This window comes from Neltuma alba, unplaced genomic scaffold (assembly GCF_004799145.2).
Source record: "Neltuma alba isolate B1F8T4 unplaced genomic scaffold, ASM479914v2 tig00010956_pilon, whole genome shotgun sequence".
NCBI lineage: Eukaryota > Viridiplantae > Streptophyta > Magnoliopsida > Fabales > Fabaceae > Neltuma > Neltuma alba.
The window spans coordinates 77,828-104,535 of NW_021635723.1; the positions used below are offsets into that span (position 1 = coordinate 77,828).

Below are 26,708 nucleotides of genomic sequence, written 5' to 3' on the forward strand. Positions count from 1 at the left end.
TCTTTTTGTTTCAATGAGCTTTGTATGATACTAAGTATCATTTAAACATTTCCACAAGTGAATCTCAAACAAATCTAATTGTTGCCAAATTCTCACGAGAGCTATAGTATTGGGTCATGGTTATTGTATGTTGTCTGAGTTCTCTAAGTTGTTTCTTTAATTGAAATAATGCTGCTGTGTTTTCCATAGAAGAGTATGTCTGTTTAGTTGCATTCCATATTTCCTTGGCCGTCTATGCTAGTAAGTAACCTTCACTGATCTTCGGTGTCATGGAATTGCATAGCTAGGTCATTACTTAGTTATTCTCGGCGAACCAGGTATCAAATTTTGGATTATTCGTGGCTAGTTGAGGGGCTTGATCGTTGATATATTTTTCTGTGTCTACCTCAAAGGTACATCAGTATACTTTGTGACCACTGGAAGTAATTATTTCCATTGAGTTTGTGTGCTATCGTGGGTTGTTCATTCTCGCTTGTAGCGGTAAGCTCTAGGACCATAATCGATCCTTGAGAACTTGCATTTGTTTCAGGAGATGCTGAATTAGATTGAGTTGACGTGGTGGACTTGCTATCTGATGATGATCCGACCATTAGGGCAGTTGAGTTAGGCCCCTTGTTTGCCTGGTTTGATCGTCGTCCCTTGAATAGTGGTGGGAACTTGTCACTGTTCATTTTTCTTTTCCAATTGCTCTGATACCATATCAGAAAATGTTATGTAATTTTCTTTGTATTATTCAAAGGTTGATGAAGTACATAAATAGGGGTTGGATTTCTTACAAAGGGCTGGGAATCCAATTGTATTAAACGGTAATGATATTGGGTAATCAACCCATAGTTAATGCCTGTGATCCTAGGCTTAGAAAAAGAAAAGAATCACAGAATTAGGGAGGTGATTCCAACGGCTGGTAAATTTGTCTTCGATTCTAACAATAGGTATATGGGTGTCTTTTGCTATTACAAGTTGATCATTCTCATTTCATGCGACTTTTTAACAGGCTTTTATTAATCAAGGCTTTTGTTAATCATGATACTAAAATACTAGCACACTCTAATGAAACTAATTCGGAAAGTTCTCTATTTGAAATAACTGTACTTAGTGATCAATATTGGCATGATCTTCAAATAAAAGTTCATTAATCTTATTGACTGGTTAACAGATACTTAATGATCAAAATGATACTGAAATACCAGTACTTTCTGATGAAACTAAGTTGGAAAGTTCTGTTTCTGAGGATCGCTTTGGGAGGTGGGCAAGAACAACATTCAAAATTGTTGTTTCATATCATGGGGCCTCATTTGATGGGTGGCAAAAGCAACCAGGATTGAAGACTGTCCAAAGGCAAGCTCTTATCATCATCATATTTATTTTAATTTATGCAGTTTCTGAGGCATTCTGGGTATCTTAGAAAGAAATAATCCTTTCTCCAAGACTTAACTTGTATATTGCCTAATGATTGAATTAGTTGTTTTTATTTTTGCAAAATTAAGATATGGCTAGTTGATGGCATTTACATATCTAATAACAAATTAGCTTTGTAGATGTGTGCTTGATTATTAGATCTATGACAAAATTTATTATGTATAATAATTATAATTATAACATGTGATATAAAGAGATTTGGCAAGAAAAAACAATAATATATGTTTAACGGATTATTTTTGCTCTTTTACTTATATTTTGATGCAGCATAGTAGAGGGATCTCTTGGGGAATTTGTTGATGAAAAGAAAGCACGACTGCTTCGGGATAAAGGTTTACTTGTTGAAGGCTGTGCTGTTGTGGCTGGGCGCACAGACAAAGGTGTGACAGGCCTTCAACAAGTATGTTCTTTTTGTAAGTCATTCCCCTTTTCTTAGAAGTTTGTCCGCTGTGTAAACTGAGATTTAATGGGAAGAATTGTACTTTATTAAATGATACGGAATAGAGAGGAGTATGATGTATAACCTACCTTGGCTAATTAGGGCAAATCTAGGGTAAATCAGAAAAGTAAATATATCCTAATGATAATGCTAATAATCTGGAAACAATCCGAAATCAAAAAACATGATATGAAGATAATACTGGATGCTAGTAAATAAAACTAAGTTTATTGGGCTTGGACAAAAGTTTATTGGGCTTGGGCTTTGTCTTCCAACTCCCCGTATCGATTATTCCTAGCTTGCTTCTTAGTCCTTAAAACAAGTTTCTTGGTAATGGTTTAGTGAACGATCCACCACTTGAATTTTGGTGCTGATGTAGGACAAATCAATGATGTCTCCTTCAATTTCCCCCCTTAATAATGTGTCTGTCAATTTCAACATTCTTTGTCCTATCATGATACATAGGATATGTAGCCATCTCTATAGTTGACTTAATATCATACCGTAGTTTCATCAGTGCATTGTGCACGAGTCTCAATTCTTTCAATACTCTGGTATGAGCTTCGAAAGAGAGAGAATGAATCCGATCTTTATTCCACGTGTCATTGATACAACTCAGTCCTATTTAGAAGTTGATAAGACTAACTAGTAGACTTGGTTAACAAAATAATCGAAGTGGTTACAACTATGCTACCCACTTAATACTCTAAATGAATGACATGTATCAAATACTCCCCCTGAAAATATATCCTTGTCCACAAGGATTGTATGACATGGACGGGTATAGGCTAGAAAATCAGGAAATTGTTATCGGATAAATGCCAAATCTTCTCACATAGTGTCTTCTGGTCATGGTAAATCGTCCTTCTTCGTTTGTATGTGGCAAGAACGTACTAACTGGGATACCGGTACGAGGAGCTTTCTTTAAAAGGGAAACATGGAAAACTGGATGAACTCTACAATTGTCAGGTTGCTTCAACTCGTACACTACTCGGCCAACTTTCCTAAGGACCTCAAGGGCCCGAAACAGCTAGCTGCCATCTTATGTAAGGAAGAGTTATTAATGAGGTTTTTTTGAAAAGGATGGAGTTTCAGATACCCAATCCCTCATCGCTTGATCCGAACTATGCTTGTTAGCTTGCTGAACCATTTGATTTTGTGCTTCCAACAAATGAGATTTTAAAAGTTGCGTGATGAGTTCCCTAGAGAGGCACACGCTATCAACCACCTCATTATTGGAATCGCCTGCCAAATATGGTAGATGAGTTGGCAGAACCACACCATAAATGGCTTGAAATGGAGTCGTTCTAATGGCTAAATAGTAATTAGTATTGTATCAAAGTTTAGCAAGTGAAAGCTACATAGCCCATTGCTTTGGAAAATCACCCTTCATACATCGTAAATAACATTCCAGGCATTTATTAAGGACCTTTGTCTGACTATCAGATTGTGGGTGATAAGCTGAGGAGTTTTTTAATGTCACCCCATAAAGTAGAACAGTTCACGCCAAAATTTGCCATAAAAAATAGGATCTCTGTCAGTTACAATGGACTTAGGGAATCCATGGAGTTTGACTATATTATCCATAAAGAGTTGAGTTAATTCTAGAGCAATAAATGGGTGTTTCAGCGCAATAAAATACACAGCTTGACTAAGCCGGTCCACTACCAGCATAATAGTTGTCTTAGGGTGAGATTTAGGCAGCTCACTAATGAAATCCATAGATAAATCAGACCAAATGTGATTTGGAATAGCTAATGGTTGAAGTAGGCCAGGTGAAGCCACTGTCTTGTTCTTAAAATGTTGACAAGTGACATAATTATGGACAAATTTTCTTGCAGCTTGTTTAAGGCCTTTCTAATAAAAATTAGAAGAGATGTGCCTATATGTGGGAGTGATTCTTGAATGACCCCCAATAGCATCGGCATGAAAGTAGGTAAGGTGATCATTTCGTAGTCATTTATCCGCACCCAAAACAAGTTTTCCCTTTCTTTTAAGCAACTCTGCTGATTATGCATACTAGGTGTAACTATTGTAAGCTCTTTAATCAACTTCTAAATATGGTCATCTAAAACCTATGATTGCTTCACTCTGTCGTACAAGTTAGACGATAAAAAACTGATTGCAGCAACAAAAGCATTGTAGTGCATGGGAAGTGCATCGGCAGCCACATTATCTCTGCCTTTGTGATATTCAATTTCATATGATAAACCCTATAATTTATTCAACAATCTCAACTGGTTAGGAGAGACCAACTTTTGTTCTAACAGATGCTTTAATGATAATGATTTTTTCTAATCACTAAAATATGACCAACCAAGTATGATCTTTGCTGTTTTCACAGCAAAGACTGTCCATCAACTCATGTTCATAGGCCGATAAAATTCACTTCCTCGGCCTTAAGGCTTTACTTACTAGTGAAGGCCAATGGTTGCCCAACTAGGAAAGCACCGTGCCCATCCCTAACCCAGATGCATCTGTTTCAATAACAAATTGGTCATTGAAATTAATCAATGCTAATATAAGGGGAAGACATAGCTTGCTTCAGAGTAGAAAAAGCACGCTTAGCATTAGAAGACCATATTGACCATACTGATTTACTAGAAGTTTTAGAGGAATAGTCAATGGTTGACATATAGCCCTATAATTCCTGATGAATAGTTGATAATAACAAGTGAGGCCCAAGAAACCTCATAAAGCCTCATAAAGCTTTAACAGTAGTAGGAACGGGTCAAGAAGAGTTAGCTTTAATCTTCTAAAGGTTAGCTTGTACTCCTTTAGCAGAGACTAAATAACCCAGGTAATCGACTTGTGTCGCAACGAAAACACATTTGCTCTGTTTTGCAAATAACTTGTGCTTACAAAGAACAGACAAGGTTCCAGTCAAATGCAATAAATGGGAAACTAATCTCTGCTATAGGCTAATATGTCATCAAAAATAAAATAAAATAAAATTAAAAAAAATAAAAAAAAACGAATTTCCTCAAGAATGGTTTAAAAGTAGAGTTCATCAAGCCTTGAAACGTAGATGGGGCGTTGCTCAACCCAAATGGCATAAGAACAAACTCATTACGTCCCTCATGTGTCTTGAATGCTGTCTTGTGAATATCACATCAATGCATGCGAATTTGATGGTAAATGGAGCGAAGATCTAGTTTAGAGAAATAATATGGCTTGTAACTAATCGGTTTCTCATCCTTGAGATGAATTTGGTGGTCGAAATCACAAGGAGGGAGCAATGTAGTGGGAACCTTAAAAACATCAGTGAATGAAATGAGCAGAACATCAAGTTGCTCTTGGCTGCTAGAAGGTAGGGTTGATGTTGTACCAAATGGACCCAAGCTTCATCTACCTTGGGCCTGACTTGCAGCAAAAACAAATGTTGGGCACAATTCAAACCATCATAGTCAATTAGGGCCTCAGAGGACCCTTACTAATAGATTGCATATCACATAATTCGTAAAATTGATTATTCAAATAGAAAGCTATGTAGTGGGCCTCCATATCTAAAATTATTCGGCCTAAATGACCGAGTCATTAAGCACCCTAGATTAGATCAAATTAACCTAAGTCCATTACTAAGAAATCGTCAGAAAGAGGAGAACCATTCATTGACCATACTAGATTGTGATAATATTTATCTATCAACATTGACCAACTAATGTAGAAGGTAACAACTCTAGATTGCTGAAATAATTCTTCTGTATATTCATTGTATTATTCGGTCAAATATATACACAGAGGAGATGTACAGGGCCGATCAATGTGGCCTGATTCCATGCGATTACAATCAACGTAAAAAAGGAAATGATATCCCTAATATCTTCTACCCATATCTACAATTAAATCGCTATATCTTCTCCTAATAATCCGCAGCATATTCTACACTCCCCTTCAAGTTGGAGCATAGATATCAATCATGTCCAACTTGCCTATGAGAGATTCGAATTTGTCTTTGGGAAGTCCTTTTGTGAGGACATCAGCAGTCTGCTCTCTTGAAGGTATATACCTGAGATCGATCAATCCACCATCAATCTTCTCTCTTATAAAGTGTCTATCAATTTCCACATGTTTCGTCCGGTCATGCTGGACGGGATTATGAGAGATGTTGATCGCCGCCATGTTGTCGGAGTAAAGTTTTATAGGCAGGTTTACACCTATTTTTAGTTCTTCAAGTACTCGCTTTGCCCATATACCCTCAAAATTCCAAGGGCAATGGCCCTAAACTCTGCTTCAGCACTGCTTCTGGCCACCACATTTTGCTTCTTACTGCGCCATGTGACTAAGTTACCCCAGACAAATGTGAAATATCCCGAAGTTGATTTTCGATCATCCTGATCACCTGCCCAATCTGCGTCTGTGAACATTTCAATGTTCCGCTGGTCATTTTTCCTGAAGAGGAGACCACGTCCTGGTGAACCCTTTAGGTACCTTAGAATTCTATACACCTCATTTAGATGTTTTGTTTTGGGTCATGTGAGTGTTGGCTTACCACACTCACAGCAAAGGCAATGTTTGGTCGTGTGTGAGATAAATATATCAGTTTTCCCACCATTCGCTGGTATCTTCCTAGGTCAACTGTCTTTCCTAGGTCTTCGTCATCCCCAATCTTGTCTGTACGTATGGGGGTGTTACTTGGCCTACACCCCAACATCCCAGTTTCTTTTAGGAGATCTAGGACATATTTTCTCCGTGAGATGTAGATTCCCTTCTTTGATCTAGCCACTTCCATTCCTAGGAAATATTTCATCTCTCCTAGGTCCTTAACCTGAAATTCCTTACTTAGAGCCCCCTTGATACGATCAATCTCTGATAGGTCATTTCCTGTAAGCACGATATCATCCACATATACTGCAAGTACTGTGATTTTCCCATTTAGATGCCTGAAGAACATAGTGTGATCACTCTGTCCCTGTTTGAATCCTTGTGTCTTGAGGACACCAGTGAACCTTTCAAACCATGCTCGGGGAGACTGTTTCAGTCCATACAGCGACCTCCTTAGTTTGCACACTTGGCTTGCCTTTCTTCCAGGGAATCCTGGGGGTAACTTCATATATACTTCTTCCTTCAATTCACCATTGAGGAAGGCGTTCTTTACATCCATCTGATAGAGTGGCCAATCTAGGTTTGCTGCCAGTGAGAATAGAATTCTGATAGTATTTAGTTTTGCCACGGGAGCAAATGTTTTTGTATAATCCATGCCGTATACTTGAGAGAATCCTTTGGCTATGAGTCTCGCTTTATATTTGTCAAGGCTGCCATCTGCTTTGTATTTTAGAGTGAACACCATTTGCATCCTACTGCCCTTTTCCCTCTTGGTAAGTCAACTATATCCCAAGTACGGTTGTTCTCCAAGGCTTTCATTTCTTTCATAATTGCATGTCTCCATTCCGGATGGGCCAGGGCTTCCTCTATGTCATTTGGGATTCTGACATTATCAAGGTGAGAGACAAAAGCACAATATTTTGATGTGAGGGACTGATAAGAGACGAACCTCTCAATGGGATGTCTAGTACATGTTGTGGGTTGTTTCCGGACTGCAATAGGCAGGTCAAGTTCATTTTGTTCCTGTCTCTTTGTAACCTCTTCTCTTTCATGTTGCATTTGGTCGGGACCTGTTTCTGGTTCGGATTCATGGGTTATTTCAGTAGCTTGAGGAACAGTACCTGTCTTATGTCTCCGTGCATAGGTTTGTATTTGTTTAGATGCGTCTCAACCTAAATCAGTAACCTCCTTATTACTTGTGGGTATTGGTTCACTCTCAGGATCTTCAAAGATAGGGAATGGGTCAAATAGGAGCTCAGTGTCAAGTTTTTCAGGTTTATGGCCTAAGGTTTCTTTATCAGTCTGAGATTCACTCCAATGCTCCCCCTGAATTGAAGACTGGGAGTAAAACGGAATGGTTTCATGAAAGGTGACATCACAGATAACATGAAGACGTTTGGAGTTAGGATCGTAACATTTGTACCCCTTTTGAGTGCTAGAATAGCCCAGGAAGATGCAATGGATGGCTTTAGGATCAAGTTTGTGATGGTGATGGAGGTGAACATAGGAGGTACACCCAAACACACGGAGAGGCAAGGTATTTTCCAAGTAAGGGAGGTTGTAGTGGGTGTGAAGGACCTGCAAGGGTGTTTTGTATGACAAGGGTTTACTAGGCATCCGGTTGATGAGGAAGGTGGCAGTGAGGATAGCATCATCCCAGTGGTATTTGGGTACATTGCTACTAAACATGATGGCTCTGGCAGTTTCTAGGATGTGGCGGTTTTTCCTTTCGGCAATGCCATTTTGTTGAGGTGTGTGTGGACAGGTACTTTTATGGAGGATGCCATGTTCTCTAAGGAAGGATGACAGGTTGGTATTGAAGTATTCAGTGCCATTGTCAGTGTGAACAATCTGAATTTTTGTTTGAAATTGTGTGTGGATCATGTGATAGAAGTCAACGAAAGTATGATAAACATCAGTCTTATCTTTCAAGAGGAAGACCCAACTCACACGGGTGTGATCGTCAATAAAACTTATGAACCATTTTGACTGTGTGCGATTTGGAACACGAGCAGGTTCCCATAGGTCATTGTGGATAACGGTGAAGGGTTTGGACGCACGATACGGAACACTAGTAAAGGAGGTACGATGATGTTTAGCATGTTCACAAGCATCACAGTAAAATTCGAAACAATCTTTATTAGAGCAAATAGAAGGGAACATTTGAGTCATATAATGAAAATTGGGATGTCCTAACTGTTTGTGCCATAACTCAAAGTCACTAGTCCTAGGGAGAGACACTTTATTACAAGAGCTAACACGGTGATCAACACAATCATCCAGGTAGTAAAGACCATCAAACTCCTTAGCAATGCCAATCGTCGTCCCCGTCAACAGATCCTGAAAAACGCAATAAGTGGCAAAAAAATCAGCATGGCATCTTTCTTCTTTCGAAAGTTGACTCAGATAACAGATTGCATTTCAAGTTTGGAACATGTAAGACAGCATGCAAAGTGAGTGTGGCAGATATCTTAATACTCCCAATACCAGCAACTACAGAATCAGAGGCATCAGCAATTTTAACCGGTGGCAATGATGTGGTAGGCGTATAAGAAGCGAAGAGAGTGATATCATCAGTCATATGATCAGACGCTCCAGAATCAACAATCCAACAGTGTCCAGAACTCATACGTTTGATTGTGGCTAAAGCCTTAAAAAAGTTACCTCGTTTAACTACTTTGGCAACCGGTGGCTTTCTAGGTTGTTGATTGTTCTCTAGTGCAGCAAGACGTTCGAGGATCTTACTCAATGCATCATCAGGGCGACCTGGGTTTGGTGAGGCAGAATCCTCACTTCAAGATGCTTCAGCTATATAACCACGGCCTTTTCCCTTCCGGGGCTTCCAATCAGCTGGCTTTCCATGGAGATCCCAGCATGTATCTTTGGTGTGGCCCTGTTTGTTACAGTGCTCACGTGTGGGTCTCTGTTTGGTGTTGCTATGGCGTTGATTAGCGGAGCGAACGGCAAGTGCAGAGGGTTCTATGGTGGGAGGCCGAGGAGTGGTGTCAATTTTCATCATAACCTTCTTACGGGAGTCCTCGCTTCTTAGTATGGCAAAGGCCCCACGAACTGAAGGGAGAGGATCCTGGCTTAAAATACGGCCTTGGATATCATCAAAGGTAGGGTTGAGACCAGCTAACAGTTCAAAGAGGCGCTCCTTTTCAAGCTTCTTTTTATTGTTGGCAACATGGGAGGCACAGCACGGACTGTCGTCACTAATGAGGTCTAATTCCTGCCAAAGGGTAGTTTTGGCAAGATAATAATCCCCTAAGGAGAGAGACCCTTGTTTTAGGTCCCACAATTTTGCTTTGAGGTCAAACACCTGAGACGCATTCTCTCCATCCCCGTAGGCTTCACGGACGGCTCCCACATCTCGCGCGCAGGGGAAAGGAACATGAAGCACTGCTTGAGGGCAGGAGCCATGGCATTCACCAACCACGAACAGACCATAGCGTCCTCGGTTCTCCAGATCGTCACGGCTTTCGCATCGGACGACGGTGGGGGCGGCGAGTCACCAGTGATGTGCCCGAGTTTGCCACGACCTTCAAGGGCAAGTCGGATCGACTGTGCCCATTCTCGATAGTTGTCGCCAGAAAGCTTCTCCGGGACGATCAGAACGACTGAGCTTTCGAACCCAGCGGGTACAAGGCGCGATGCGCCACTAACAGAGGAGCCTCCTATCATCGGCGACGAGTTCGGCTCGGGCTAGAGGAGTGTCTCCTTCTCGCTGCCAGAAGATTCAGTCATCATCGTTGTTTTCCCTCACGATTGCTCTGATACCATGTAAAGGTAACAACTCTAGATTGCTGAAATAATTCTTCTGTATATTCATTGTATTATTCGGTCAAATATATACACAGAGGAGATGTACAGGGCCGATCAATGTGGCCTGATTCCATGCGATTACAATCAACGTAAAAAAGGAAATAATATCCCTAATATCTTCTACCCATATCTGCAATTAAATTGCTATATCTTCTCCTAATAATCCGCAGCATATTCTACAACTAATGACCCCTACATGCATGGTTTGTCCTGAGAAATCGACAAATGCAATCGCTTCACAATGGAAGTATTGACCATATTACGAGTACTTCCAGTGTCAATAAGAATCACTACATCGCACTTTATGATGAACCCTTTGATTTGCAGAGTTGAAGCGCCCTCGCTGCTAAGAACAACATTGATAGTAGCGGTGGGTAGGTTAGAATCAGAAACAAGCATATCTATGGCATTGACAAAATTATCATTATCAATGTCCTGAATCACCAACATCATATCCTGTGATTCCTTGCATTTATGAGACATCATGTATTTATCATTACTCTAATAACCAAGCCCCTTGCGACAACGCTCTTCCATATCTTTTTTAGATAAGGATAGGGTGAGTTTCTTAGTTGAGGACGATGAAGCCACCAGAAATGGTTGTGGTGATGGCAACTTAGGGCCCTGTACAGAAGAAGAATAAAAGGAAGATGGAGAGTAAAAGAACTTTTCCAATAACCATAACTTTTTCAATTTAAATCCAAACTAGGCAAACGATACGAGTGTGGCCTAGTGGTTACCTCACTTAGCCTCCTAACCAAGTGGTGTGGGTTTGAATCTCACCCTTGGGCATGAAAAGCATTTCATGGTCAGCCGTTTAGTTATTGTTATTGGTCATGGATACCTTGGTGTATGCCTCGAAAAAAAAAAAAAATCAAATTAGGCAAATGACCTATTATTGGAAAGATCTGAGTCTAATATCTAATGCAATAAGATCCATTTAAAAATCTTTTATATTTTGAAAGGTATGATAGCAATAGGAGCAAAGGTCAGAAACATTTTTTTTAACCAAAGTGAAGCGCTAGATTTCAAATATCCTATCTATTTCATATGAAAATATTTTTTATCATGGTAGATGTTATTGAAAAGTTTATTAAGTCAATTTTGATATGAAATAAGGTTTGCTTCCAACGTATTTATGGTTTGTGATATATTTTAAGAACATTGATCAAGTGTCAAAGCTAAAATGTTGCTGACCTCTACGCACTCTTGTGATTATATATTTCATAATGGGAAGAGTTTCCAAATGGGGCTTGTTTCATTGTAAACATGAGTCATAGAGCTTTCCTAAGATAGGTCATTTGCACAATTGAATTTAAATTGCTAAAATTATGTCTATTTGAAGTTGAGCTTTAAACATCGCAATCCAGAAACAAATTGCAACATCCATTCGCTTCAATATTTTTCAGCAGCATGAATGTGATGGCCATTGTAGAAATAGTAAACTGAAAAAAGCACTCTGTTTATGTCTCTTTTTTCAATGAAAGACAAAGTAGTGTTACAGCACCAAATTGTTGTCAACTTCATTTGTTTCAGTGGATATGATTTTTCCACATTCTTTCTCAACTTCTCGTCCATCTTTTTAAGCTTCATTTTCACTAAAATAGAGTATTCTTCACATGAATGCTTAGCAAATTTGAATATATGGTACAAATTCAAATTTGTTGAACTGGAAATGCTTAAAAGGACTGCTCAAATCTGAATTTGTCGACAAAGTTATGTTTATAACACTATTTGATACGCTAGAGGTTGAGAATAGAAGCCCTCATCCTCACTTGACTGAAAAGATGCTTTCCCCCATCCCCACTTTTGTTCAGCTGCAACATCCCTCTGCATTGCCTCAAACTCATCCCCACTGGCTTGAATAGGAAGAAGAAACAGAAGCCAAGGCAACATTGTTGAAGTTAAAGGATGTGATCTAACAATAAATCTAAGTTATTTTTCATGAGCAAATTTGTCTTTTGGATTATCCTACTCGTGAATGAAAATTAGTTCTCACCAAAAGGGGTGGGAAGCATGCTTCCCATGTGCAAGGCAAAATCCTTTGCAGCCAGAAATTGGGTTCCAAAAAAATTGTACTGCCAAATGTGTCTCATCAATGTAAAATCAGAATTTTCTTTTTCCTTCCCAAGATTTTCAACGTACCAAATGTGCCCTAAGGTTTTCGAAAGAAATTCATATTTAAATTTTTAAGTAGAAAGCTTTGGTGTTTTACGTGCGGATGTAGGAACAATAACACAATATTGTATGAACTTAGAGTTTATTAGGATATAGGGACCTAATTATACAATTTTAATGCGTTTCTATTATTATAGATTTATAATTCATTGGAGTAATTGTTTGTGTTCTGTGAAATAAAATAAATTGCTGAAGAGCTAAATATCTCTCCCTCCCTCTCTGGGAAAGAGGGATGGGCCGGGGGACGATTCATTTTGGGTGTTTATTTGTGATTTGTATTCGCTATATTATGTGTATAGTCTGAGTGGGACATAGACACTTGGAGGAAGTGATGTGATTTAACTGATCTGAGGGGACATAGAGATGTGATATTGAGGATGCAATCAATCATGCAGCACCAGGAAAAATTAGGGTCATATCTGTTTCTGAGGTAATGTGCAGTTTAAGTAATCTGTAATGTACAACTAAAGTTCAGTTCAATATAATCTATTATTAATTTCTTTGATATTCAAAGAAAAATAAATTTGATCATTTTTATTATTATTTTGAAAGTTGAATCTAATGACAATAAATGCAATTTACTTTAGGTGTCACGCATCTTTCATCCTAACTTCTCTGCAAAATGGAGGCGTTACCTATATATTTTTCCGCTCACTGATAGTGAGTATGGAGACCAAAGCAGCGGAAACGGGTCCTGTGAGAATGTTGAATCTGATGATATTCATGATTCTACCGACATTGAGTCTCAAAGTGAAAAGAAATCTTATGTTTTCACTGTAAGAAAGGTGAATCAACTTTTACAACAATTAGAAGGGAAGGTGTTATCCTACAAGATGTTTGCCCGTGACACAAAAGCTTCAAGAAATGAGTAAGTCTGTAATTACTGAATTTTCATCTCAACCGAAATGAAATAGCTAGTTTGCTGAAAGCATATTCATAAAAGGTCCACACAAGTGACTTGTCAGCCCCCCTCTTTTTTTTAATCTTACCTCGTATCTTACCTGTTATAAGAAGTGTCAAAATTTCCTTTTTATAGCTAGCTATTCAACGGAGTGTTTGAGTTGTGTCTTCAGGAATAAAAATAAATCCGCATTTAAATCCTTGTTTTGTTAGACTTTAATAGTTTCGCTTTGAGACTTGTGGTTAAAACTTAGAACAGATTAGGTTGTTAGAGCACCCGGTTAAAGGATTCACTCCACACAATCATGTTTTGAAAGTGTTAACTACAAGAAAAACTCAGCAATAAGGAACAGTGATAACTATATATCTCCCAATGACAATAAAGATTTAAGTGCCATAAGCCTTTGACATTTAGGATTCATTTAAAATGGCTTATAAGCATCTTTTCAATTGTGATTTACGGAATACGAAGTAAGTATGTGAGAAGAGTTTTGTCTTGGCTTACATGAAATGTGCTTATATGTGATTTTAAACGTGATGACAAATGGGGTCTCAGTCTTATTGATCTAAGAGGAGTGGAAAGAGGATGGGGGAAGAAGAAAGGAGAGACGAAGAGATAGTGATAAGCCTCTAATTATTTATTCACATAGGAAGCAACATGCAACAAATGAAGGTTGTTTGCTTCTGTTTATTAGTCTGACTGTGTCTGAATTTTGTTATTTTTCAGCATCTTTATTGTTCCCGTTCATGCTGCATGAGTTTAGGATTAGTAAAGTCAGTCAGCAACTTATTGCAAATATTTTTTTATTAATTTAAATAAATTAGTTCAGGTTGTTATTCCAATGTTGAATCTGTTGGTGAGACATTTTAGGATTGTATATGTATTTGTTTATAAATATTTCATTTGGTGGCATTTAATATCGTCTTGAATCAATTGGGGGATTGTTTATCTTTATTGGAGATTCTCCTTTATAGGCTGTTAGTACTTTTTGAGTGAGATTCTTGCGTATTCAGATTGGTAGATTGATTTTAGTTCATACCTTAAATTTTCTCCTTAGCCATAATCTCCATAGCAATTCATCTCAAGGTTTGGCAATGAAAATAACCTGGGGCTTTCTATAGAGTCCTAAATACAATTATAATAACGTAAATCTAAAATGACATAAACTCTAACTTCATTAAGAGTAAACGAAAAGTTACCTCTATGTAGAAGAAAGCACAAAGTAGGAAGCAACCTAAGAAAGCCAAACAAAATAATATCGCAACTATAAATTACTAAAACATCAATTTAATCTTTTCCTAATTTCCCATCAATTCCTTTCTCAACACTTTTAAGTTATTCAATACTTTCTCTCAAGGTGAAGTTTCAAACATGATTTCTTATATATAAAAACTAATTAATAACATAAAAAGAATCTTGCTTAAAAATCTAGCTGACCCGTAGGGTTTCATATTGATAATTAGTTGCAATGTACCAAGTTGTGTTCTTATTAATTATCAATTCAAGAACTTCAACACATAGGGCTCCTTTCAAGATGTACTCACTAGACAAAATAGCTCTTGGAATTCTTTTACTTGTTAATTATCAAATTATCAATTCAAGAACTTCAAAACCTAGTGCTTCTTTTAAGATGAAGTCACTAGACAAATAGCCCTGGGAATTCTTCTACTTGCTTCCCATGAATGGCCATCTTGATGTTGTTTACGTTGTTTTCTTTGACTTCATTTCCCGCTTGGCTAATTCCCTTCATAGTTACTTTTAATAATTGAACAGTATCTGAGCTGGAAAGATACAGGGCAACGTTAAAATTGGATTAGCAAACAAAAAATAATTGAACCAGAACCACTGTAGGTCTGCAAGTATGCTTTGGACTCTCACCTGGTAAGCTCAACACTTTCAATACTTGGGTTTTTCAGCAATCTCCTCCGGATTTCTTTTCCTTCTTTCTGTTAATTGAACTTCGAATTGACTTGTTGGAAGTATTTCTATACAAATATGTATGTTATGAACTGGTCCTAAAATAAGGAGACTTCATTGTTTACATTATTTAAACGTAAATTGCCAATGTCTTTGATTATTTAGTTACCAAACAATTCATAATGTTTAGATCAAAGCTCCAATGTGTGCCTAATATGTGATGATGCAAGGGAATAGCAGCCCACATGGATATTTCTTAGCATATGATGATAATTTCTTAGCGCAAATTGATATTGACAATGGTCATTCTGTTTCAGTGGTCCACCTACAGAGTGCTTTGTTTTCCATGCTCGAGCTATGGAAGCCAGATTACCTGCTACTGTAATGTTCACTACTACTTTTTAAATTTGAATTTCTGTTTTCCTGCACTTTTTCTTTGCTGCCTACCTACTCGTAGTTGTTGGCCTCTTATTTGAATGTGATACAAGACCTCATGGGATTTGGCTTTCCTTAAAAAGCATTTTCCTTCTGAGATTAGCAATGCATGCTGTTTCAATAAAAAAAGTTCAGCATTTTATAAAACTAGTGATGGTCCTCTATACCATACAGGACCTAAGAAATGAGTCGCATTTTTCTTGGCCCAAGAGTGCTGCTTGTTAGCTTTTGTATTAGATGTACAATTTTAGTAAATCTGAACCCTTTCATAGAATCTTACTTTCTGAGAAGCCTTTTCTTCTGTAGATTAAAGCCCATAGTTGCCAACTTCATGATCATTGTAAATAGTTCTTTTTTTGGTTCTAGATTATAGATTATAGATATCATAATTCGCAAAATTTTTATTTAGGAAATATAGTTCAATAATCTCCAAATTATCAAATAACATGAGTGTTGCAGGTTTAAAATAGTGACGACTCATTATTCAATTTGAAATTTATTTCTGTTCAGAGCGATCTTCAAAAACTAACTGTTGAAAGGCAAAATGTACCATGTTTATTGCACACATATTATCATTATTTAATATTCACTATTCTTTTTTCTTCGGATACAATTATCTAGTGTTCAGTTAGTCTAAATTCGGTTATAGTCAAGCTTATATGGGAATAGTTCTCCGAATGTAGTTACTTCATTCCTACCCGCACCCCACAGCAGGAAAAAACAAAAAAAGATATTGAGATCATTCCATTCTACATGCCAAATGACTGCATTAGAATTATTTTGGATTTGTTTATCTCGATGCCTAACAAGAAAAGCCTTTAATTCTTCCATGACTCATTAAGATCTACGACAAATCAAATATATCCCATTGCTTGATTTGTAAATGTTTAACTTCACCCTTTTCTTTTTCTTGGCAATTCACCATTCTCAATTATCAAGCTTTTGGTTTTCCCTTTTTTAAAAACTTCTTTGTTGTTTGAGGGAAAGTGGTCTTTACTTGGGTTCTCCTTTAATGAATTGTGCATTTATAATTAACTCCAATAAATATATGTGAGTTTTCATATTACTGAGAGCACAAAGTTTTCATTGATTCAAGTGAATAATTCTTAAGTAAATAGTGATATGTTATTATAACTGTCGGAAATGGGCCCTAGGGAGAGGCCCAATCATCCTATTAAACCAAGAATCATTACTGCTATGTATACTGATTTACTAACCGTTAAAGACCTGATCCTTAGGCGCTAAATTAGGGATTACAGAATATATTTATTTCCTGTTTTGCTTCCTTATTAAATCTGGAGGATTTCATGCGATATGCTGAATCACTCCTCTCCCTATATGTATCGCACAAATCTGTGGAATAAAATACAGCTTTTCTGCACACAAACTCTCATGGTATTAGAGCGCTACCACTCATGTCTTTCAAAGAAGCTCTGACATGAAATTCCAGAGCTTTTACAGCTGAGGGTGAGTCCACCTCAGTGACAACTGCACCCCAGAATATGACCGAGTCAGAAGAGATGCGGTCAACTAGTTCAGGCGCACCAAATGGATCTGGACCAGATTCCTTGTCCCAACTGATTATATCCCACCGCCTCAATGGCAACAACTACCTCCAGTGGTCCAGAAATATTCTCATGTTTGTGCGTGGAAGAAACAAGGAAAAATACCTTACTTGGAACCCTCAGCCACCAAAAACCGAGGACCCACAGTATGAAACATGGTGTGCAGAAAACAACACCGTAATGACATGGCTTGTTCATTCCATGCTTCCTGAAATTAGCGAAAACTACCTACTTGCTAGTTCCGCACGAGAAATATGGGAATCAGCAAGGCGGACATACTCTGTTAAGGAAAATACAGCAGCTATTTTCCAACTCAAACGCATGCTACGCAGCCTCACTCAAGGGGAGAAGTCTGTCACCCAGTACTACAGTGCCCTGGTGCGACTGTGGCTGCAAATAGATCTCTATGAAGTACACAAATGGTCCTGCCATACAGATGAAGTCTACTTCAAACAGGTAATAGACCGAGACCGATGTTATGATTTTCTTCTTGGCCTTAACGATTCTTTTGAAGATATCAGGGGAAGAATAATGAGCATTAAGCCCCTTCCATCACTGGAAGATGCCTTCAATATGATTAAGAATGAAGAGAGCCGGAAAGCACTGGTTCAAAATCCATCTTTGGTTTCCCCATCAACCATAACTGAAGGCTCGGCCATGGTGACTAGAAGCAACCAAGGTGGAGACACAAGGGGAAAGAAGTCCCTAAGGTGTGACCATTGCAACAAAAATGGCCACACCCGTGACACATGCTGGAAGATCCATGACAAGCCAGCCAATTGGAAGCCACGGCCTAAGGGAGAAGGTAAAGGACTTCTAACTAGTAACACCCCCAATGAAAGTGAAATCCTAAAGCATGAGGAGCTTGCAATACTGAGGAAAATCCTTGACAAATACTCCCATGAAAAGCTAAGTGAGGATACCCCAACTGTTTCCTTGGCTTATACAGGTACAGAACTTCTAACTGCACTTAGAACAGTCACTAATTCGAAAAATATCTGGGTGGTCGATTCTGGAGCTACTAATCATGTTTCTGGATTTAAAGAACTATTTTCTGTGTTTAGTTCATATTCACAGCATTCCCGTGTGCAGGTAGCAAACAATGAATATGCAAAGGTTATGGGATCTGGCACTGTAATTCTATCTACTGATATCATTCTTCATGATGTACTTTATGTGCCTGATATACACTGCAACCTACTGTCAGTACAGTGCATAGCTGATAAATTAAACTGCCTAGTTGGTTTTAATAAATCTCATTGTGTCTTTCAGGATTTAGTCTTGAGCAAGCTGATTGGCAAAGCTAAAGAATGTAATGGGCTGTACTACCTTGAAGGGAACCTGAAAAATAAAAGCCCCCTAGCTACTGCTACTTCTGCTATTCATGTGACTCCAAACAATGCTGCTGTGTCCCGTGATGAAATAATGTTATGGCATTACCGTTTAGGCCATCCTAACTTTGATTATATGAAAATCCTGTTTCCCAATTTCATGAATAAAATATCTCCTTCTCAAATTCAGTGTGACACCTGTCACTTTGCTAAACAGACACGAAATTCCTATCCAGCGAACCCCTATACTCCTACTACTCCCTTTACACTCATTCATAGTGATGTTTGGGGACCCTCTAGAATCGAAACTAACTCCAAGGCCAAGTGGTTTGTTACCTTCATAGATGACCATACACGCCTCACATGGCTCTTTTTAATGAAAGACAAATCAGAAGTTTTTCCACTGTTTAAGCACTTTCACGCCTTTATTCAAACTCAATTTAATGTTTCTATAAAAGTTTTTCGAAGTGATAATGGAAAGGAGTATGTGAATACAAAATTTAAAGATTTTCTTATTGAAAAAGGGATTCATCATCAAACTTCTTGCACATACACACCACAGCAAAATGGGATAGCTGAGCGGAAGAATAGGCACCTCTTAGAAGTTGCTCGCTCACTTTTAATTGGGAGTAATGCTCCCAATATTTATTGGGGTGATGCAGTTCTCACTGCCACCTATTTAATCAATCGGCTGCCCTCCAAAGTACTAAAGTTTCAAACCCCAATTGATAAATTTTTAGAAACCTATCCCAATTCCTACCTCCTCAACCATCTCCCTAAAAGAGTTTTTGGTTGCACAGCTTTTGTGTTCAATGAAGATGGTGGCAAATTAGATACTCGAGCTCTTAAATGTATTTTTCTAGGTTACTCTTCCTCCCAAAAAGGTTACAAGTGCTATTCTCCTACCACTAGACGTGTCTATGTCACCATGAATGTTCAATTTATGGAATCACAACCCTTTTACCCCAAATTACCCATTCAGGGGGAGAGAGCTAATGAATGGCTAACTTGTCCTGATAGTAACTATACTAGTGACACACAACCTGAACAGCAAAGAAATCAAAACAGTAATGGTACCCTAGCATCACCAGCAGCCCCTATAGAGACACCTATTTTTGAACCTGACCTTATTACACCGTCCAGTGACCCTGCAACAACTGTCACAACACCAGAAAAAACACCACACACCCCTGACATGGCACCCAACAGACCTGAAACAATTCTAGAAGTGCCCAATAACACTGAACCTATACCTGAAGCCCCCCAAGAGACAAACCAGCAGTCACATACCACAGAGACAGAGGTGAACACAACAGAACAGCCAACAACCAGAGAAGAACCCATTAACATTCCAAGGCAGAGTCATGAATCTTATCTTGAGATTAATCCTGAAGATCTACAGTGGCCCATTGCTTTGAGAAAAGGCAAAAGGAGTTGCACTAGACACCCTATTGGGAGGTATGTCTCCTATGATAAGCTTAACTCTCAATTTAAAGCGTTTGTGGTTAATCTTGATAATGAGGAAATCCCAAAGTCTTTTAATGAGGCTAGTTCAAACCCTAACTGGAAAGCAGCTATTAATGATGAATTAAAGGCTCTAGTCAAGAACCAAACATGGGAAATAGTTAATTTACCCCCTGGGAAATCTGTTGTTGGGAGTAAATGGGTTTTTACAAAGAAGTTTAATCCTGATGGTAGCATCAACAAGTATAAGGCAAGATTAGTTGCAAAAGGGTTTACTCAAACCTATGGCATAGACTACCAAGAGACTTTTGCTCCGGTAGCCAAATTTAATACTATAAATATTCTTCTCTCTTTGGCTGCCAATCTGGACTGGCCCTTACATCAATTAGACATTAAAAATGCCTTTTTAAATGGAGACTTAGAGGAGGAGGTATACATGCAAATACCCCTAGGATTAGAAGGTCCTGGAACCCGTGGAAAGGTATGTAAACTACACAAATCTTTATATGGGTTAAAACAATCACCAAGGGCTTGGTTTGAAAAATTCACAAGGGCTGTTAAGGAGTTTGGTTATAGGCAATGTCAAACTGACCACACTTTGTTTGTGAAACGCTCTAATTATAAGATCACTGTCCTAATTGTCTATGTAGATGATATAGTTTTGACAGGAAATGACCCTGAAGAGATTGCAGTGTTGAAGCAGAAATTGGCAGCAAAATTTGAAGTAAAAGATTTGGGAAATCTAAGATACTTCCTCGGGTTAGAGGTAGCTAGATCTCCAAAAGGCATTTGTGTAACTCAGAGGAAGTACACCTTGGATCTATTGAAAGAAACAGGCATGGTGGGAGCCAGACCTGCTGCGACCCCTATGGAGCTCAATTGTAACTTGGAAGTCAAACCTGATGGAAAATCAGTTAACAAGGAACAGTACCAGCGACTAGTGGGGAAGCTAATTTACTTGTCTCACACCAGGCCAGACATTTCATTTGCAGTAGGGGTAGTAAGTCAGTTTGCAAGCAACCCCCAAAAGGAACACATGGAAGCAGTACAAAGAATTCTCAGGTACCTTAAAACTACTCCAGGTAAAGGTCTGTATTTTGCTAAAAGTGGACAGAAAAATGTAGAAATCTATACAGATGGTACAAAAAGAAACTCCAGCATAGAGGGAGACAAAGATATAGAAGTCTACACGGATGCTGATTGGGCAGGAGCTATCTATGACCGACGTTCTACTATTGGATACTGTACATTTGTGTGGGGAAATCTTGTGACTTGGAGGAGCAAGAAGCAACCAGTTGTATCAAGAAGATCAGCTGAATCTGAATATAGAGCTCTGGCTCTTGGCATTTGTGAAGGGATATGGGTAGTACACGTGCTAAGGGAACTTGGTATAGAAATAAATGCACCAATTAAAATGTGGTGTGATAATATGGCTGTCAAGATTGCAAACAATCCTGTCCAACATGACCGAACAAAACATGTTGAAATTGATCGTCATTTCATCAAGGAAAAGATTGAAGCTAAAGTGATCGACCTAACCTACATTCCCTCTGGAAGACAGATTGCGGATGTGATGACCAAACCATTGATCAAGAACAAGTTTGACGAGTTGACTAGCAAGCTGGGAATGATTAACATATATTCTCCAACTTGAGGGGGAGTGTCGGAAATGGGCCCTAGGGAGAGGCCCAATCATCCTATTAAACCAAGAATCATTACAGCTATGTATACTGATTTACTAACCGTTAAAGACCTGATCCTTAGGCGCTAAATTAGGGATTACAGAATATATTTATTTCCTATTTTGCTTCCTTATTAAATCTGGAGGATTTCATGCGATATGCTGAATCACTCCTCTCCCTATATGTATCGCACAAATCTGTGGAATAAAATACAGCTTTTCTGCACACAAACTCTCAATAACAACAAGATCAATCCCACAAAACCAACAATTACAATGCTAAATAACAAAAACGCAAATTGATTAAAAAATATGCTAGAATAAAAAAATCAGGCAATAATATGTATGAGATTCTAACACTCCCCTTAAACTAGGCTATCCATGTTGAGAAACCTAGTTGGGATGTCAAATCTTTAACTCTTGATGTTGCCTCGGTTCAGATGTCATCCACATGCTTAGTAAAATTTTGTTGGATTCAAACATTTCCTTCATCAAGTAACAATATCCATAGGAGGTGTTTTGTCCTCGATGCACATGATTTTTTGGATTAAAAATTTATTCATCCATCCTTCCAAGTGACTCTATGTTCTTCAAGAAGTTTTTTCCACCAGGATCCTCTGCAAAAACATTGAGCAACAACCTTACCTTAAACTCTATTTTGGTACCTATGGGGTAATCATAACAGGATCCTTCCTGTGTAAACTTTGATTCCTATTTTCTGATTACTTGAGGTGAGATAGATACCCTTGGTATATATCATTTTCAAATATGTAAGATTTCTATAAACAAACCCTAAGTGTTTTTGATTTTTTTCTTTTTTGGGTGAAAAAAGTGTTTTTGATTTGGCTTCTTCATAGTTTGGTTCACCACACTTGCAACAAAGTTGGGATCAGATTTTGTATGTGAGGGATGAGTTAATTTGAAAACTAGCATTTCTAACATGATGGTGTCATCCAACACGCTTTCAATTCAATCCCAACCTTATAGTGGAAAGACAGGGAGAAAGAAGACGGGAGGGTGAATTAGATGGTATGTAATCTCTATTTTATTCAACTCATCAAAAAGTCTACAATGAGAATAATACTAATGCTATTTATGAAGCCCTAAGTGTAATTTTTAATGTAATAATTTGACCAAATAAAATAAGATACAACCCAACCTTAACTTCAAGTAAAAGAAATCATAAAATAGGAACAAATCCAATAAAGCTTGATAGGAAAGAAAATAAAGTTGTAATAATAAATGGCTAAAACAGAACAAATTTTTGCCATTATCCCATGATAAATCCTTCCTACTATCCCATAGTTTTCTCCTTGCTTGATGAACTCTCCTGCATAGATTAGTATTGATGTTGCAACTCCTACAAGGCAAGTGGGGAACTCCCCTAAAAGTAGTTAAATTGGAAACCCTTTCCGGCGGACAAAGATAATGGTAGAGGGGGTCATGCAATGTGCAAACAATCTGACCACCCTTGATTATAGCAACATGTGAAAAAATAGATGTTGGAGGTCAAGAAGGCTTGATAATATTCCAAAAGAGTGGGATCCAAGCAGAGAGATTGTTTTTTAGTAGTCTAAGTGACATCCAAATTTGATAAATCTTTCCAATGCTAGAGCATGTCATAAGTAGAGAATAATATGCCATTCCTAGGTTGCAACAATTTGCATAATAGTTGGAACAACTGATTGATAAGGTGGAATAGGGGAATGATGAAGCTGGGCATCACTATTGACAACCTTGAAAGGGACAACTTCCACTAACTGATTGTAGAACCTGGTTTCTACTGAAAAATTCCTTTCTTTTGACTACATTCTTGAGCACTCTTCTCAATGCTTGAAGAGTGCTCTTAGTGAGCCTTTATATGGTTTTTGGGAGAGAATCCAATAAATTGTGGCAAAAACATTGACCGTCATCAAATAACCTATTAGATTGTTAAGAATTAGCACCAGTAGATACTCTAAAAGCATAAAACTCGCTCTCTTGGACACTACAAATTCTTACATGAGACAATAATGACCCTACAAATTCTACTAGTTAATTCTTTGTTGAGGAATATGCTTGCTTGGAAAAATAAGAAACAACCTATTTTTGCTTGACATAGTGCAAAAGATTCATACCACCTAAGACCTGTTTGGAATAAAAAGATTCATACCACCTAAGACCCGTTTGGAATAGTTTATAAATAACTTTAGTCATGATTTACAAAATACGAGGTAAGTATGTGAGGATTTTGTCTGGACTTGTGTAAAATGTGGTTATAAGTGCTTCTGAACCCTATCCCAAACAGGCCCCTAGTCAGGTTGAACTTTTACTTGCGCGGTCCATAGACAATCTTTTAATAGAGCAAGTTTGTGTGCCATGCAAGGTTGACCAGTCCAATATAATCATGATGCTCCTTTAAGATTTCCTTTTGTAAGTTCCTTTAGATAGGTAAAAAGCCTTGATTGTAAATAATGTGGAGCATTCTATCTGTTTTCCAGAATCTTCAAGTCTAGCTAAGTAAGCTAAATTCTACCAAGTTATGGAATTTGAGTTGAGTCACAGTCTCAGAATGATTAAATTCAGACCATTTTGTTTCCATATTTTCTCAAATTTGTTTTGCATTTTGTTTGCTTCTTGATTTTGTGGGGTTGATTGGTTGAACTATGGGAGCGTTTGGTAACCCCTGAAAGCAGTGGAAAAAAGTGTTTTCAAAAAAGTCAAGACAAAACTTCTCTCATATACTTCATACACCATAAAATCATTTCTAAAAAACTAATCCAAAAACTATTTGTTCGGTGACCATTTTTCATTTGCATATTCTCTTCTCATTCCAATGACAAAGCATATTTAAAACTCTAGTTATTCCACATCTACTTTTTCTGCTGTTCCTGCAGGGAACTATATGTATCACTTGTAGTAATTGTAGCTCTTACTGTGTTCAGGTTCATGTGAAAGAATCAAGGCTTATATGCGTTGAGTTGGTTGCTAATCGCTTTTTACGCAAGGTAGCTTTTCATGTTTGTGCTTTCTTTGGTTCATATGGGACAGTAACAAAAACGATAAAATTTATTGGTATTAACACTAAAAGCTTTGCGTTGTTATGGAAAGTTTCTCCTTAGTGTAACCTAGATATGTGGCCAGGTCTGAGCAGCAAAGCTTTGCTTCATGTGCTGAAATCCATAATAAAGGACATCAAGCTTTATGCTCTTGTGAATCCTTCCTTTTTTTTTAAATTTTAGTATTGATTGCTCATGAACAAAGTTAATGGTCCTGCTGTATTCATGGTAGGATGCTTTTGGAAGCATACTTCTTCACGTATTGACTGACTTGGTTCATACTGATGATAATATGATAGATGGTTCGAGTACTTGTGGCAACCTCAATAAGAGAAGCTGCTGCTGGTGCGGAAGATGATGCCTTATTGAAGCTCATGGAAGCCACATGCAGGCGTGCCACCGCTCCTCCAGCACCACCTGACGGCTTATGTCTTGTTGATGTAGGATATGCAGAATTCAACCCACAAATATGCTTCATCCGGAAATAGTAAGAGTTGCTTTGGAAGCTTAATAAAATCCTACTATGGAAAAACAAGCCATGTATTTCATCTTGAAATGTACTCCAGAATACTCCCCATTGATTCTTTGTGCATTTTAATCAAGATATATATTTAACACTTTCATGATTACGATCAGCTCTACCGTTAATGTTTCACATATAGTTAATAGGTCCTTACTATAAACTTCAAATAATTAATTTGTGAATAACGACCAATCAATTAAAATTAGTTAAAAACAATAAATATGCTAGAAATATACTTTGGTTTTCAAATTTGTCCTTGTAATAAAAAATGAGAAAAAGTACAGAAGAGAATGTGCGGGAAAAGATGATGAAAGAGATTATGGCCAAAAAACAAAAAATAATTAAGGGTAAAAATGAAAAAAGTGCATTAGATGTTAAGACAAATATCAAATTGAAGCTACACATCTCCAAATTTGAAATTTTTAAATTGGAATAAAGGAAAGAATTAATAATGAAATTGCAAAAAAGAGTATATGTAACTTTTCTATTATTCATTAATTTATTAGTATGGGGTAGTATGATATCAGTTATTAGAGTTTATGTCATTAGCATTTTGAAAGTAAATCCTTTGAAATATTGCCTTCTTTAAAATAAAGATAACATGAAAATGTGAGGGGAATGCATGTTAGTTTGCATCCAAAAGGGTTACGCATTTTGCTATTGAGTGTTCTTTCCCTTGAAACTGTGCATGGATCCAACGACGAGACTTGATTTCGTTGCCTGTTAATTGGCAGAAAAAGGTGAATGAAAAGGTAAACAAGGAAAGGAAGTGTCTTATATTTGAATTCTGTTAGAATCGAATCCTTAGCAATAGCCGTTAGAAGCAAATCCCTTAATCCTTGTATTTTCCTTTTTAATCACCTAGAATCTCAGCCCCTAACCATGGGGGATTTTTTGTCTTAAATTCTATTCAATATGATTAGATTTCCAAATATATTGTGAGGAAATTCGTCTCTACAATGTAATAATCAAGCAATTACTTGGATTCAATTTCTTTGATATGATATCAAAGCTGCGAAGAAATAATGGACAGCAATGAGTTTCCTCCCCTGTTTGGATTGCTGAGACATAACTAGTTGAGTAAGGGCTCATCTTCTGCTGTACTAGTCCATCCAATGACTCTATAATGGTGTCGGACCACTGAAAATCAAAAGATGGTGAGAGCCCACGAGTTGAATGGAAGTAATTACCTCCAATGGTCACAAAGCATCCTAATTTACCTGAGAGGACAACACCAATAAAAATATATTAACAACCAAGCATTGCAGCACCTGTCATTTGATACCTGGTTATAGCCTAGTTGTGTAACTCAATGACCTTGGAGATCAACAAAGGGTATTTATTCACAAGGACAACAAAGAAGTGAAAACAAAGCTGCACTCTACCAACTAAAGAAACAACTCAGGGAGCTTAAACAAGGTATGATGACTATAGTGCTCTCATGAGA

At 37.8% G+C, this 26,708-nt stretch overlaps 1 protein-coding gene across 1 annotated transcript in view; it reads left to right on the forward strand.

The window, feature by feature from the left end:
• Positions 1-25,367, forward strand: part of LOC114760264 (tRNA pseudouridine synthase A) — a 41,581-nt gene extending 16,214 nt beyond the window's left edge. The window contains exons 5-12 of the mRNA XM_028949526.1: positions 1,157-1,338; positions 1,687-1,832; positions 12,722-12,734; positions 12,770-12,836; positions 12,994-13,274; positions 15,542-15,605; positions 24,625-24,687; positions 25,038-25,367. Coding sequence (XP_028805359.1) covers positions 1,157-1,338; positions 1,687-1,832; positions 12,722-12,734; positions 12,770-12,836; positions 12,994-13,274; positions 15,542-15,605; positions 24,625-24,687; positions 25,038-25,226 — 1,005 coding nt within the window. The 3' untranslated portion in view covers positions 25,227-25,367. The remainder of the gene's footprint in view (positions 1-1,156; positions 1,339-1,686; positions 1,833-12,721; positions 12,735-12,769; positions 12,837-12,993; positions 13,275-15,541; positions 15,606-24,624; positions 24,688-25,037) is intronic.
• Positions 25,368-26,708: the final 1,341 nt, after the last annotated feature.